General features: G+C 45.7%; 3 protein-coding genes across 4 annotated transcripts; 2 read left to right on the forward strand and 1 right to left on the reverse strand.

The window, feature by feature from the left end:
* LOC110433964 (bidirectional sugar transporter SWEET1a) lies at positions 748–4,223 on the forward strand. The gene is made up of 6 exons (XM_021457228.1): positions 748–1,083; positions 1,220–1,256; positions 1,657–1,752; positions 2,481–2,763; positions 2,903–3,022; positions 3,613–4,223. The coding sequence occupies exons 1-6, from the start codon at positions 1,047–1,049 to the stop codon at positions 3,847–3,849; spliced, it is 810 nt and encodes a 269-aa protein (XP_021312903.1). The 5' UTR covers positions 748–1,046; the 3' UTR covers positions 3,850–4,223.
* On the forward strand, positions 4,505–8,062 carry LOC8063135 (protein artemis). Its single transcript, XM_002456697.2, has 5 exons — positions 4,505–5,147; positions 5,260–5,365; positions 5,591–5,802; positions 5,907–6,107; positions 6,418–8,062. Exons 1-5 carry the CDS (start codon positions 4,953–4,955, stop codon positions 7,561–7,563), a joined length of 1,860 nt encoding a protein of 619 aa, XP_002456742.1. The 5' UTR covers positions 4,505–4,952; the 3' UTR covers positions 7,564–8,062.
* LOC110433963 (scarecrow-like protein 1) lies at positions 8,460–12,547 on the reverse strand. Of its 2 annotated transcripts, none has more exons than XM_021457227.1 (4): positions 12,317–12,547; positions 9,246–10,725; positions 8,944–9,099; positions 8,460–8,841 (listed from the first exon to the last, which is right to left on the reverse strand). In XM_021457227.1, the coding sequence occupies exons 2-4, from the start codon at positions 10,598–10,600 to the stop codon at positions 8,643–8,645; spliced, it is 1,710 nt and encodes a 569-aa protein (XP_021312902.1). In that variant the 5' UTR covers positions 10,601–10,725; positions 12,317–12,547; the 3' UTR covers positions 8,460–8,642. The 2 variants fall into 2 exon arrangements, with proteins under 2 accessions (XP_021312902.1, XP_021312901.1); XM_021457226.1 differs by having other exon boundaries at positions 12,300–12,547.

A 15,708-nucleotide genomic window follows, 5' to 3' on the forward strand; every position in this document is an offset into this window, starting at 1 on the left:
CCACCCTCCGTGGCCACCGCCGCGCTCGCCTCGCTGCTCCGGGTCCTCTCGCCGCCGAACGGCACCACGTAACGCTCGCCACCGATCGCATGACCGCGTAACGAGGATCGGATCCTCCCGTGAACGGTACGCCGTACGTGCTCGGCAGGATCCCCCATTTCGTCAGTGGTCAGTTGGCCATGGGGATCTGTTTGTCCCGTGAAGAGGCCGGGTAGGGTAGCCCGTAACCACATGGCGGGGCCGCAAGCCGCAGCAGAAACACGAATTCTGCATTTCTGCTGCTGTTGCTTTCGTGATTCCATTCCACTCCGAGGATTTGGCCGTTGGTGCTGCACAAGTGTACGTTCCTGCTCCTGTTTAGCAACTTAACGAGATTTCCGTTCCGTTGCGTGCCAAGCATCGATCAGGAGTTCAGGACATAGGATAGGCCGGACGGACAAGTGTTGCAGACACACGTACGCATGGTTCTCCACGTTGCCGTACTGTACAGGGAGCTGTGTGCAGCATGTCTGTCTTATTTACCACATAAACAATGACAGTTTTCAGGCACTTAATTTGACTGCTTACTAAATTGACTAATAAGAAAGAAGATATAAGAACGTATGGCTCCCCTCCGAACTCCTTACTAAATTGACTATTTTTTTTGGCGTTAAAGTAAATTGACTAATAATAAGTAAGTTAAGAGCATCTACATACCAGCCGAGCAAGCAGGCGCTTTGGCCTCTTCTCCTATGTTCCTACCTCTACCTCCCAAGATCAACCTTCCTCTGCTCTTTATATATAGCCGCACCCCTCATTTCCTGCTACACCCAGTGACACAGGCACAAAAACACTGGATTTGCGTTGGCTACTGCGCGCCCACCAGCCTTTCTGAGCTAGCTAACTGTTCGTTGGGTGTCCTCCCCTGGACCGCGCGTGAAGGAGTCCAGTCCACTACCCCCTTTCTTCCACCTCTGCTCGATCCATTTAGGTTTCAGGCCAGCAGCAGAGAGGGTTCAGGCCAGCGATAAGCAAAGCACAAGTTGAAGGGCCGGCCGTAATCCGAGATGGAGCATATCGCCAGGTTCTTCTTCGGAGTTTCTGGTCAGTGTCATCATCATGCCATTGCTGCCTCTAGCTGATGGTCTTCAATTCTCTTGTTCTTGTATAACACGCACCTCTCTGAGCTGCGGTGGTTTAGTGGGTTCTTCGTCTAATCTCTGTTGGATCTGTTTGCTAGGGAATGTCATTGCGCTCTTCCTCTTCCTGTCGCCTGTGTAAGTTTTTGATTCCATGTATCTGAATCCTTCTGTTTGTCACTGTCCACGTGACCGCGTCCATGCGTAAAAAAATGAAAGCAGAGGAGCAACTATAGTTTTTTTGAAGAATAGGAGCAACTATAGTACTTACTATATGACAAAAACAAGAACAAGGGGAGAATAGTGGGGAGAGAGAGAGAGGTTTTAGCATCTTTTACGTTCAACCCTTTCTTGTGAAACTCTGAATTCCATTTTTTTTAAAAAAAAGCAAGCATCTTTTCTCCATCCGGAATGCTTCTTCTTCTTCACAACCATGCCGCGCCTTTTTTCTTGCCTCATCTGCCTCGGCCGTCAGGGGCAGCAGAGCACACCGCATGTTTCATCTGACGGGTGAGAAAATCTGGCGGATTCTTTGCAGTGTCACCTTCTGGAGGATCATCAGGAAGCGGTCGACGGAGGACTTCTCCGGCGTGCCCTACAACATGACGCTGCTCAACTGCCTCCTATCAGCTTGGTAACTAACTGCTCTCAGAGACACACGACCTTTCGATGAGCAGTTCACATCATTTCTGTTTTCTTCAGTAAATTAACTCGCAGATTAAATAGAGGGTCTAGAAATTCTTTAGCAGGTTCAAGTTAGTATACACTATACTTTTGTAGTATTGTATTCTTGTGACATGATACATCATGCAGTGCCTGTAAACCAGCAGTAAAAATGGCGTGTAGACACGTAGTTTTTACATTTCAGAAATGCTGCATGGTTTGCTGGCCTGGATGAAGCAAACACTTGGCTCTTAGCGTCCTATAGATAGAGTGATAGAATGGTCGAGGGCTACTCATGGACCCACTCGCCAGCACTGTGACAACGACTGCAATGAAAGGGAAAAGGTTTTATTGCACTGCACCACACGGCTCGTGGGAGCAGCCTGTCGGCAATGCCAGGATGGAGATGACATGTGGGCCTCCCGGCCCTTGTACGTGTTCGCACATGTAGCTTCACGTTCAAGTGTTTGTATTATTTGTGGCTACAAACAAAAAAGGTCTTCATGCTTTTTGGTTATGATGATGATAGATGATTTTGGTTATGATGATGGATGATTTGGTTGCTTGGGCAAGAAAATTAGAAGTGTCCCGTTTGATTTTCACGCACCCTTTTGCATGCATGTGGTGCAGAGATCGATGTGCTAGCTCATCAAGCATGTGGTGAATTTTGTGTGAAATTTATATGCATGCAATATACAGGTACGGCCTGCCGTTCGTGTCCCCGAACAACATCCTGGTGTCGACGATCAACGGGACGGGGTCGGTGATCGAGGCCATCTACGTGGTGATCTTCCTCATCTTCGCGGTGGACCGGCGCGCCAGGCTCCGCATGCTGGGCCTCCTCAGCATCGTCGTCTCCATCTTCGCCACCGTGGTGCTCGTCTCGCTGCTGGCACTCCATGGCAACGCCCGCAAGGTCTTCTGCGGCCTCGCCGCCACCATCTTCTCCATCTGCATGTACGCATCGCCGCTCTCCATCATGGTAAGCAAGCAACGATCGATGCTTTGCATTGCTGGGTATAAGCTAGCTCCGGTCCCCCTTGTGAGCGCGCGTTGTCTTTGCTATCCACGACATCAGTTAATTATAAAAAGCATGTGCTGTGCTTGATGTGTGTGTGCAGAGGTTGGTGATCAAGACGAAGAGCGTGGAGTACATGCCGTTCTTGCTCTCCCTGGCCGTGTTCCTGTGCGGCACCTCCTGGTTCATCTACGGCCTCCTCGGCCGCGACCCCTTCATCATTGTACGTACTAGGCTTCTCTGCCTCTGATCCTTTATCGTTAGCACTCTGACGACGAGGATGGATGATGGATCCTATCCGCTGCACGTGCTGCGCGCCTGTCGTCCGATGGGTACTTGGAAAAACGACTGCAGTACTATACTGCACTGCACCGTAGCTGTTGCCATTGAACGCGTCTGGCCAGTATAGTACCACGGGCCGGCGTCGGTTGCCCTTTCGGTGTCCCGCCCAACCAGGCGCACATGCCTGCCGATGCACGGGCATGGGCGCCAGTAGCGTGGGCGTGGCCACCCACAGGCAGAGGCAGCGCAGGCACAGCGCACGCCGGCGCTGCCGATGGGCCGCCGTGCCCCTGTGCATGGACCAGGCAGAGGAACAGCGCCGCGCTCTTTTCTTGTCGCAATGGTAGCAAACAAACTGCACTCCACTTCAGTACACCAACGCGACAAACTATACAATGAAATATCTTAGGCCAAGTTTAATTTCCATTTTTTTCATCATGAAATCATGTCAGTTTCCTGTAGTCCAAAATTTGCCGTTATTAACGCAGCCACTGTCGCTACAACCGCGCTGTCGTCTGTGCGTGCGTGCAGATCCCGAATGGGTGCGGGAGCTTCCTGGGCCTGGTGCAGCTCATCCTGTACTTCATCTACCGAAAAAACAAGGGCCCCGCCGTGCCGGCCGGCAAGGGAGAGGCCGCTGCAGCCGCGGACGTGGAGGACGCGAAGAAGGTGGCCGCTGCCGTGGAGATGGCCGACGCCACGACGACCAACAAGGCCGCCGCCGACACCGTCGTCGGCGACGGCAAGGTCGTCGCCAGCCAGGTGTAGGCGGCCGGCTGCACGCGCGCGCGCGTGTGCTGATCAAGCGGTCGAAGCTTCGCTGGTTGGGAGGATGAACAGCCTAAAACTGAGGCTGCCTACTGAATTAGTTTGCCGGTGAATCGGATTGGTGTTGATTTCTATGAGCTTTTACGGTTGTCACTCTGATCTCGATCTCTCTCCCGGAGGCTCCCTTAACAATGTAGCTTCTGGAACAGAGCTGTGTCACAGAGCTCTCAAGTTGTGTGTGTCTCTGCAAAGTGTGAATTTCTTTTTTGCTCCACCTCTTTCCTTCTCTTGCTCTCTCCGACTGCTTATCTGCCCCAGTTTAATTTCTCTAGAAATGCAGTATTAAACTATCTGAGGAATTGATCCAACTGCTAGTAATGTGCGTAAGCAATGCATCTTTTGCGTGCTCGGTGAAACACTGAACCCTGAGTTAAAATAATTTTGTAGTGTACTTCGAGCAAGCTCTTTACTAGCTCTGTAACGGCATTAAGGGCATTCACAATGCAGACTCTATCATGGAGTCTAAAGCTATTTATTACCTCGAATAATGTGGACTTGGAGTCTAAATAAGACTTGAAGTCTTATTTTTTTACCTCTTTCTTCAATAAATATGGTGCCACATCAGCAAAATACTATAAATAATATGTAATTAATTGTCTTGGACTCTATGATAGAGTCTTGCATTGGGAGTGGCCTGAGAAAACATTTTTTGTTGGGCCCAAAAATATGAGCTTCCGCTAATAGAATTGTGCCGAGGCCCAAAGAGCGACGGAATCGGGCCCGAACTCCATCCAGAAAAAAGAAGACGTGGGACCCACCCAAACGCAAAAGGCGGCAAGTTACCAGGTTACGAGGATGCAGGTCTAGCCACTCACCCAAACTCCGAACTCCCGTGCCCGTTAACCCGTTACTCTTCCTTCCGAAGGAAGGAGCCGGCTGCCGGCTTCCCACATTCCGCGCGCATATAAACCGACGCAACGAACTCCACCCTGTGTTTCCATCAAGGAGAACTCCACCCACCCTTGTGACCCCACCGACCAGTGGCCGCGATCCGGACGAAGGGAGGGACCTATCCGTAATTTCGGAAAGGAACCTGGGGGAGGATGCCGATAGACATGCCCCGGGGGCTCCCCTTCGCCGTCGACACGTGGGGTCCCTCCGCCCGGCGCCGGCGCCACCGCTTCCTCACCCACGCGCACCGGGACCACCTCGTCGGCGCCGGTGCCGACATCGACGGGGGAGGGACCGTCTACGCCACCCGCCTCACCCTGCACCTCGCGCTTCGCCACTTTCCCCAGGTAATTAACCACTTCCCCTCCTTCTGGTATGTTCGGTTTTGCCCACCGCCACTGTTGGGGGGTGTCTGTCTTTGCTAAAGGCTCTTGCGCCGCGGTGTGAATTGTGATGCAGTTGGGGAGTTGGGAGTTCGTGGAGATGGAGGTGGGGAGGACGGTGGAGCTGGATGACCCCACCGGCGCCTTCTCTGTCACCACGTACGACGCAAATCACTGCCCCGGTAACGTGTTCGCTTTAACTATTCCATTTCTGTCGATTTCATTACTTGGTAAGGAGCTTATCGAGAATGCTCTGTGATTTATTTGATATGAAACCCAATAAAATGTTATTGTAATGTGATGATATCCCTTTGTGTACAGAACTATCTATTGTTCTGTTTGATTTGGGTTCAGTACGCTCCTAGGAGTAAGGGGTGGCTTATGCTTGGCCTGTTTGGTGATTTCAGGGGCAGTCATGTTCTTGTTTGAGGGTAAATTTGGTACCATACTTCACACAGGGGACTGTCGGCTTACACCAGATTGTGTACAGAATTTGCCAATGAAGTACATAACGAAGAAAGGAAACAATAACATTTGCCGACTTGACTTTGTATTCCTAGATTGCACCTTCTCCAAATGCTTCCTCAAGCTACCGAGCAAGGAGTCAGCAATTCGGCAGGTTGTTCTCTGTGCTGTGATTAGATATGTTCTCTGTGTATCTTGTAGATGTGTTCTTCTGACAACAGGGATAGTTACAATTGAGAAATGATTCAGTGATTGCAGGTTATATCTTGCATATGGAAGCATCCACATGCACCGTTTGTTTTCCTTGCTTGTGATCTTCTTGGGCACGAAGATATACTAGTTGAGGTGTCACGGACTTTCGGATCGAAAATTTATGTTGACTGGAGATTGGATTGTTTTAAAGCACTATCACTGACAGCCCCTGAAATCATCACTGATGATTCATCTTCTCGCTTTCAGGTATATTATTCCATGAAACACATTCTTCTGTCTTCCTAGTACTGCAATTTTTGCATTACTTCCATTTTTTAAGCCTGCCCATAAGGGAAATATTTGCCTCACAGTAGTCAGTCACTATGACTCTGTCAATGCTATTACGCATTAGGTTAGTATCATAACATCAAGGTTCTTGCTTCGTCTAAAACAATAAACACAATTGGCTATTACCTGATGCTGAGTCCTGCGCCTTCTATCATTTCTTCTGGTGGCTATCACATGGAGTGACCCCTTGTTTTCTTCCTTGTCTGTTGTGACCTTCTTAACCCCGCAGATGGTTGGGTTCCACCAATTATATGATAGAGCAAGCAAAGAGCTTGCAGTGGCAAGGGCAAATCTCCAACCTGAACCCTTATTTATTCGTCCATCAACACAGTGGTATGCAAGCTGCGCTCGGAAACAGAAACCCAGCCTAACAGAAGCTGAGCAGGATGAGTTTGGCATCTGGCATGTTTGTTTCTCCATTCACTCCTCTCGTGATGAGTTGGAGCAGGCACTACAACTTCTCCAACCTCAGTGGGTTATTTCAACAACTCCGCCGTGCTTCGCCATTGAGCTGAGCTATGTAAAGAAACATTGTTTCAAGACCCGCTTAACAGCTGATGATCCACTGTGGAAAATATTCAGAGATCCTCTTGAAAAGTCAGTCTCCTCCCCTTGTTCAGTGCTTGAGTCTGAAACACAGTCAAATGAAGATGACTCAAATTTTGTTGTTGGTGATGATCATTCATCTTGCACCAGCGATGGATGTACATATTTAAATGTGATAAGCACCCTTGAACTGAAATTTGTGCCACCCCCTCCACCTGAAGAACCAGACATTACATTGTTTGGAAGAGCAAGATTTGCCTCTCAAGCAATTGACATTATGAAAGAAGAGTACATTGCCTTAGAAGAAGCCAGGGCAAGTGCACCAATAGATTCGGTTCATGGTAGTAGTGAAGATGTTGAAACATATTCTGCAATGGATTTCAATACGAAACAACCACCAGCCTCCCAGCAGGATCCTATGGAAGTTGGAGATGATGTGGCTTCCTGTAAGCATGAAGCAACATCAACGCAATTAGAAGAGTTTCAAGTGAAGTCATTACCTACTGTTCAACGCAATATATTAGTGGTGTCTGATCAACTTGAAAAGTCAGAAGTTGCAAAGGAGTCAAAATCATTGGGATCCACGGAAGACTTAAACCTTACCATGGTCAAAAGTGCAGAAAGAACTGATTGTCAAAAGGAACCTTCATGCATTATTGGATCATCAAAATGTTTGAATGCAAGTTTGAAGAGGCTTTACAGGTCAAGGAATATCCCTGTTCCTAGACCTCTGCCGCCACTTGTCAGACTTTTGGAGTCCTCTAAACGGGTCAAAATGCAACCAAATGCTAATTATAATTCATTGAATTCAAGACACAGCTTACCCTAATGACATGGTTGAGCTTATACTCATATATGGCATATTGTGATAGCAAGATGTTCAGATTTCTGAGTATATAAATGGATTATTTTTGAAGAAGACACCTGTGTATTGGTGGTTGTGATAACCCAAATACTCGGATTCTACTGGGATACAAGTATACCTGGATTGGTTCCGAAGAGGATACCTGTACAGTGTTGATCCAGCTTTCATAAGCTTATACAGGAGCTTTGTACGATTTTCAAACTGTTGTACAAATAAATATGATGTAGTTTTTTTTTTTGACAAAATGAGCTTTATTAATTGAAAATAGTTACATCTCTTAGTACAAACTCATAAATGAAACTAGGAGGCTCATCGTCCCAAATACAATCTTGCTTAGATTGTCTTGCTCTCCTTGCCAGCTCATGCGCTACACAATTAGCATCTCTACTGCAATGTTGTATCAAAATTTTCTGAAACCTTACATGATGACTCTTTGGATAATCTGAGGTGTTTTATTCTTCTACAGTACTGGCTAGACATCATGTGATGTCAAATATGTTATCAGCAATGGCTCGATGGTGTGGCTTTTTGTTGTGCAGCTCGTGTTGATGTCTCGATCCAACCAGCTGGTGTAGCATTTGTTGCTTTTAGTTGTTGACTTTGTTGTTTTGGTTGTTATAGTTGCTCAACCTTTTGAGGTCGCATCGCTCTGTTGTACCTTTTTTGTTAGAAAAAAACAATGTTATCAGCAAAGTTTGGTTTATGAATTGATGTAGTGAATGTCATGATAATCTGGCGTGGATCTTGCTTCTGATTCAGAATTGTTTGCTGCAGGTGAATACAAAATGTCTTCTAGTTCACTAAAGCATAATTTTATACACAAAGCTGGCGTCATGTCATGACTCTTCTATCCTAAAATATAGATTCATCACTCGACAAGATGCTGCGTGTAATTAGCCAAACTCAATTATTCTGACAAGCATACATCTACGATTAGGTAAGGCTCAGTTAACGGCCCAGCGGTCACATCTTTTTACAGTCTGCACCAGAAGCTCCTAAAATACAACAATACTAATGTAACTCCATAAGTGAGCTCTAATTCTCTACTGCCATGCAGAGGAGACAATGAGAGTCTTCTCCCCCCAACCGAAGTGAAGCCCGCCATGATCCTCGTGGAACTTGTACCTATCACAATATGATTTCAGTGTCGACTTTATTCCACTGATGACATTGCTGTTAAATGCGCATGGTATGAAACCGGCCATTGTCATTCTTGCTCTCCATTTCCCAGCAACTTCGTACCTGCAACATGTAACAGCTTCACTACCAGTTTCTTTAAATTGCAGGAAAAGGAAGGGTGAGAATTTGCAGGGTGCAGGACTGGTAAGCATGATCGGGTGGTACCTCTCCACACGATCAGGACCTTCACAAGCCAAGATGTTAACAATTTCTCGTGCAAGACATTGCCTCTCCACATTCATTCTATCCGGGCTCTCCCTTGGAAGTGTTGCATCTAAAGAATCAAAAAGCGCAGAGTAGTAATCATAGACTTCACGGAACCTGTAAAAGTCAGATGTTAATGATACTATAGGAGTCACACGATTAAAACATGCATGAGAGTTCATATATAAATTCTGCAGTACAACCTTATATTAGATTACCATCTAGAGTGGACTTGAGACTTTCTTTTTATGAAGGTCACTAACCTTGGCAGAAACGGTGCAGTATTAGTATTGGCATCTTGCTCAACCAGGGTCACTAGCTTTGGATGGAGTCCCTTCACCATACGGAGGAGCTGGTCCCTTTCATTCATAATTGAAACACTCTCGTCAGGAAGATGGTGCAACTGGAATGCAAAATTGACAACAAGTGCTTCACCAGGACGGCAATCAAGCATTGCAGGTGTAACATCCCCAATGTTAGCACCCACTGCCCTGAATTCGAAAGATACCCCACAGTCCTCTGCAAGCTTCTCTAGGCGTTGCCCAATGACCCTCAGACCTCCAATGGGCCTCTGAACTGTCTCGGGATCATCAACTCCAGTTATCCTCAAATGGCGTGGCTTGTTTGCATTGTTTTTCAGAAATTGTATCAATGTAATGTACTGGCTGCCTTGATTGATGTCAAAGTCGATAATGTGAAGTCTTTCTTCTCCTTTGCAGGCTTCAACTATAGCATAGTTAGCAGCCATGAAGCCCAAACGGAAGCATGGACATATTTCAAAGAGGATTTGCATTGCTGAAAGTTGATACAGAGTTGGAGGATCCTTGCATGTCAAAGCCTTGTAGATGCCGTTCCCTGAAGCTACTATTCTTGCAGCAAGGCCCTCTACAAGGTATGCTGCAATCCTTTGAGAAGGGTCCCCTTGAATGGAGACCATCTGTCGGAGTTCTGTTATGATCGCCTGTGCTTCATCTGTGTTGTATTCAGACAATGCAGTAGCACAGTCAAAGAGCAATTGCTTTGGAGTCCTTGGAGCTCCACTGTTGCTAACAGCACAACTGATGCTTGACTCTGATTCTTTTGGTGAATTTGGAAGCAATACATTCTTCATGGGGTCAGCCCATTCATCATTAATGCTACCTGCCTGGGAAATGTCAAACAAGATATCATCACCATCGTCAAGTAAAGCATGCTCCAGCTCCTGAAGCTTCAGCCTAATGTCATCTTCATCGAACTCTACTTCGATTTCAGAACTCTGACTATCTGATACAGACTGGGAGTTCTGCTGAGAGACATTGGAAACCACTGGTGAATCTTTTGCTGCATCAGAGCATGAGTTAGACTGAGTATCTGCAACACTTGGAGATCGTCCATCATTAGTTACATGGTATGGTTTTAGTGAGGCCTGTTGACTACAAAGGGAGTTTTGAAATGCAGCGGATGGTGCTCCAGTGAAACCCATATGCCCATACTCATTGTATGGTTCTGGGTCATAACGGAACAACTGTGTATCAGAGGAGAATCTTCGAGCAGCAAAAGTTGAGCTTGGTGTGGCAAATTTGTGAATGTATAGATTATCCGTGTAAGCTGATGGGTCCAGACGCCTAGCAAAAGACATAACTTCTCTCTTTCAACCTTTTAGGCTAAACTTGTTGTCAGCCTTAACTGCTTCAGAATCTCAGATAAATTCAGGTTAACATGTGGGTTCCTCTGATTGAATTGGTTGACAAAACCTTCTACTACCTGAAATAAGAAAACAGTTTATTAACTAACCAACCAACCATGTAAAACAACTAGCAGTGTTCTAACATATAAAGCTACTTTTGACTTGCCAGCACATTTTCAGTTGTCTGGGTAAAGAATGCATCATTCTTCTTTTGACTATTCCACAGATAAAAGTTAATGGACATTCTTTGGTGAAACCGCAACACTGAGTAGGCATCAGTATGTGATTAAACATTTGAACTACTGAACATCCTGAATCGATCTGGGCAAGGGCAGGCAGCAAAGAGAGTGGGCGATCTGATCCCAGTGGCCTAAACCCCCTCACGGCACAGTGGCCACTGTAAAGTCCACCCCCCCCCCCCCCCCCCTCTTTTCTGTTGCTTGGCCACTCTTCTTTTCTATACAAACGCAGATCTGGTTAACCCCCTGCCAATTTGACGTTGAAAAAAAAGAACACCTGAATCGTTGTACTAGAATGTGTTATATGATGCAACAGAAACTCAAGCAACCTTATGAAGTCCAATCAAGGTGGAAGTAGAATAATCCTCCTCTAGTCTCTGGATCATGTTGCAGCCATTGGATTAAACAGGTTATGAGGAAAACACTAGTCACTATCATGCACCTTCTAGAATATGGTAAGCAACAAAGCATGCTTATAGATTAAGCAATATTGACTGAATGTCCTCCCGCAAAAAGCTTGGCAATGTCTTGGGGTAAAACACTAGCCATTAACATGCACCTTCTAGTGCATGGTAAGCAACTAAGCAATAAGCATCCATATAAAAAAATTAAGCAATATTGACTGAATCCCCTTCCGCATAAAGATTGGCAACGAACATTGACTGACTGGCATGTTCCACGCAAGAAAAAAGAAAGACCGATTAGTGATTACCAGGTCTTGGGAAAAAATAATGAACTAGTGAGAGTAAGCATGCATACCTAAATTAAACACGCTGGATGAGATCGATTGTCCCAAATATCAGCATATCAAAGACTAAACACACCACAAATGCCAAGACGAAGATACAAAAATACAGCTGTGGCGCCCCAGAATAAAAGAAAAAGGGAGTTCACTTTTAAATTAAATCCTCAACAGCAAGCCGCGTTCTCCAGGGAAAAATATCTCATCAAACTTTGATTATACCCACATACAAGGAAAAATATCTGATCAAACTTTGATCATACCCACATACTGAAGATTTTGGTAAAGCCAGAATAGTTGCAGTTGCAATTGCAGTGCTCACAGTGGCCCAATCATAACAAATCCCAATTGCCGCGAACCGTTCAACCAGATTACAATCAATTACAGCACAAGTTAACGAAAAGATCCACCTCCCCTTCTAACATCACCATGCACCGCAAATCCTGGGCTTCTCTACACGCCGCTTCTAATTGCCCAACCATGAGTAGTAGTACTCAACAAGATTACCAAGTGCGTTATAGAAATAATTTCTTTTAGACATCCACGAGCAATCTAGCAACTTCGTTTTCATGAAAAACGCCTTTAAAATCCATAAGAAAAAAAAAAAAACAAGAACTAAAACAGAAGCAGCAAACAGAAGAGTCAATCTTGCAGGCAAAGAGGTACTCACGGACAGAGAGATTGTACCCGCAAGTACAGGGGCGAATCAACGGGGCGGGCGTGAGCCGGATCGGCGACCGGCGGGGTGGGAAACGGAGCGGGAGCAGCGACGCGGAGGGGCGGAACGGGAAGTGGGGGAGCAGCTGCAGTGCAGGAGGAGGCCGGGGGAGGGGGAAGAAAAGAAGGGTTGGGCTGGTAGGGAGTGGCGGCGAAAGTCCTCGTATACGTATGTCATGCGCGGTCGTCGGCTGTGCCGCGGATCCTTCCTCTGCGCCGCCCAGTCCACCGGCTTCTCCAACTTGTCGTCGTCCCCTTTGGGCTAGTATTTTGTATGAGTAGTATCCTTTCAAATATTTTTATATTTTTATCTCGTTTAAATTTAAAAAAAGTACTGTAGTTTTTATAAATTTTTTAGCTGTCATTTCGTCCACTCTAGAAATGATATTTGAGGGACTCAACTAATAGACTTTTGCTGATAAGAAAAATAGATAGCGGATAGTGTTGAACGGTGAGTGGAAGATCAGGTAAACGTTGAGAACGCTAGCTGTTGACATTGTTTAAAAGGGGGGGATGATGGTGAAAATTCAAATATATGTATTAAATTTGACAATTTATATTATAATTGTTGGTTAGCCAAGACATTTTCCAAAGAGAGACAACAACCTAGTGTTCTAGAACACCATCTTTTGTGGCAAAGAGTCAAGGACAATCGTGGAGCAGAAGAGAGGAGGCACGGATAGTACTCCTTGGACCTTGGTTTCTAGTCGTGGAACAAAAATGTTCACAAGGAAGATCGACTAGATGGTCACTGCTGGGATTATTATATATATTTTTTACATGATTGAGCTAGATAATCTATGTAGAGCGAGTGAGTCAGAAAAACTCGCTCATGCATGTCGCTGCAGCATGACATTTTGTAGATGAGGTCAACCAATGATCTATTACAGTTTACACACCGGCCTGTAGTAGGTTTTTCATGGTAGTAATTTCTGTGACACCATGCAGTTGAGAGTGAGACTGGGTCTCTCTTCGGCCCACAGAAACTTGAATACAGATGTTTGCTTACACACGATCCTATCCATTTGGTGGCGTGGTGACGTACGTGTGTTCTCCTTGTTAATTCCATCAAACCAACGAAAAACACAACACACAAGTACTTAAGCCGGCCAATGGCATTTTCCTGCCTGCACCACCCAAGTAAATAAAGGGACATTTTAACGACGTCGCCACATTCTTTTTGATGATGAGTAACATGCAAGTTTACTGTTTACCCCCAAATTAATATTATTTCCTTTCACTCTCCCAAGTGTGAACGGCGGTTTATGCTGGGGATTCCGGTAACCAGGCCGCCACACCATCACCCGTGTCCGCCGCGTTCCTTTCATCCTGTGTGCTTTTCTAGCAAAACGCTGGGCGATCGAATAGAATAGAATATATATGCGTGCCGCTGCCGCTGCCGCTGCCGCCACTAGTGCTAGTAGATCCCCCTTGCAAGATTAGGCACGCCCGGAATGTCGTTTCATTCGCATGGCGTCTTTTTGACTAAATTTTCCCCCGCTTGTTTACCTTGCACGGCCCGTGCCGTGCGTGTTGCTGCTAGTCAAAAGCGTGAGTATGCATGCAGCATGCGGCGGTGTGGCACCAATCATTTCAGCCCTAGCTAGCAAATTGTTTGTAGAGAGAGCTTCCAATCCCACATATATATACGTACCTGTTTGGTAGAGTTTTTCTGTTCTAGATTCTCTAAAAGAAGTTATTCTCTAATTGAAAACATTTAATTTGTATGCGATTCTTTATGATCAACTTTATACATATAATGACTCTGTGCGTGGAGTAAATCAGTAAAAAAACTACTTTTTTTCAGCTCCTAGTACTTAATTCATTTTAGAAAATCAGTCTAGAAATTACAAGAGCTTTGCCAAACAAGCTAGGAAGAAGCTCTGCAACTTGCTAATCAAACTGTGTGGCACTGCTTTCGACGCAAAGGCATGGTGCGACGCAGAGAATCTAGCGTACGGGGCCTGGCCAAATAATGCATGTGGTGGAGTACATCACACAGCAACAACGGCTCGTGAAGGCATTGCCTGCATTGTCGACGACAGCATATGCATCTCACGCAGGAGTACATCGATATTGATAACACAAGTGGCCAGCTTCAATTCGGCTGTTCTAGGATTCAGAAATCTTTTCCCGGCTGTCTGAGAGCAGTGCACGCGCCAGGGATAGATGAATATATGGAACGGATAACGTTTCTCTCCTCTCCCCGTCACTTCACTGAAATTGAAATGAGACGTGTCATTTGAAGCGCACGCACGCGTGGAGACTTGGTCGACGATCATATCTATTGCCGTCGTTCTTCAATTCCAGCAGCTGACAAAACTCAGTCATATATACTTACATATATCATCTCCAATTATGCAGAGAACGAATACATTGACCGTGCTCACATGTCAACCGTCCTACAAGTCCTTGACAGCGAGTTCAAACCAAGGCACAAGTCAAGGCACCTACCAGCCAGCCGACGGGATCCACGGTCAGCTGCGTAGGAACGCCAATGCTGCAAATAGTCAGTCGCACACTCGCACGGAAGACTATGCAGAGCTAGGCCTCCGCGCGGCCCCAAACCCAAACCACTATTTTTTGAGGCTGCAGTGTGATTACTGATTAGTCGATATCGATCGATGATCTCATGGGAACAAATGGCGGAGTCCAAGCCACCAATAATTATTAGGTACAACAGGTTAGGTTTCAAATTCGCCTCGATCCCGTTCCGTGTCGGCGACATTTAGGTCGACTTTCGAATGCAGCAACCTACTGCTCCAAAGATTTGTGCGAGGCCTCCAATCAATAGAGACGGGCTAAAAGTTGTTCGGGAACATATATGTGGTGGAAATCGTAGCTTTCGTAAAAATCTATGTAAACCATGGCAAAAAAGTCATCTAAATTCACCAAAACAATCACACATATAGATGATATGATGATACACAACCTAGTAAAATATCTTGTCCAAACTCAGATTTTGTTTGTGAGATATAAAAATAAAAAAAAATTAACAAATCCTATGGACAACTTTATGGCTTGAAATTTGTTATTTTTGTTAATGGAATATAACAATATACTATGATGGAACAAGTTCATACTGGTTGCCTCATGCATTTTGAGAACCTTGTTCTTGTTATGCATTCCATCTCTCGAAGGAACGATGCAAATAGGTATACCCCTTTTGTATCATGGTTTTTAAAATGGATGTTCCGTGTTTCATGTTTTGGTTTCTCGACCACAACATTCCACGAGCTTAGCTTTCCGGGAACCTCGATTTTCCCATTTCTCAACCACAACGATCTGCGAACTTGGCTTTCTGGTAACCTTGATGTTTTTTTTTTGAACTAGAAGAGATTACGGGTGGAGGCCTAGCAGAA

This window comes from Sorghum bicolor, chromosome 3 (genome assembly GCF_000003195.3).
Source record: "Sorghum bicolor cultivar BTx623 chromosome 3, Sorghum_bicolor_NCBIv3, whole genome shotgun sequence".
In the NCBI taxonomy this organism is placed as follows: domain Eukaryota; kingdom Viridiplantae; phylum Streptophyta; class Magnoliopsida; order Poales; family Poaceae; genus Sorghum; species Sorghum bicolor.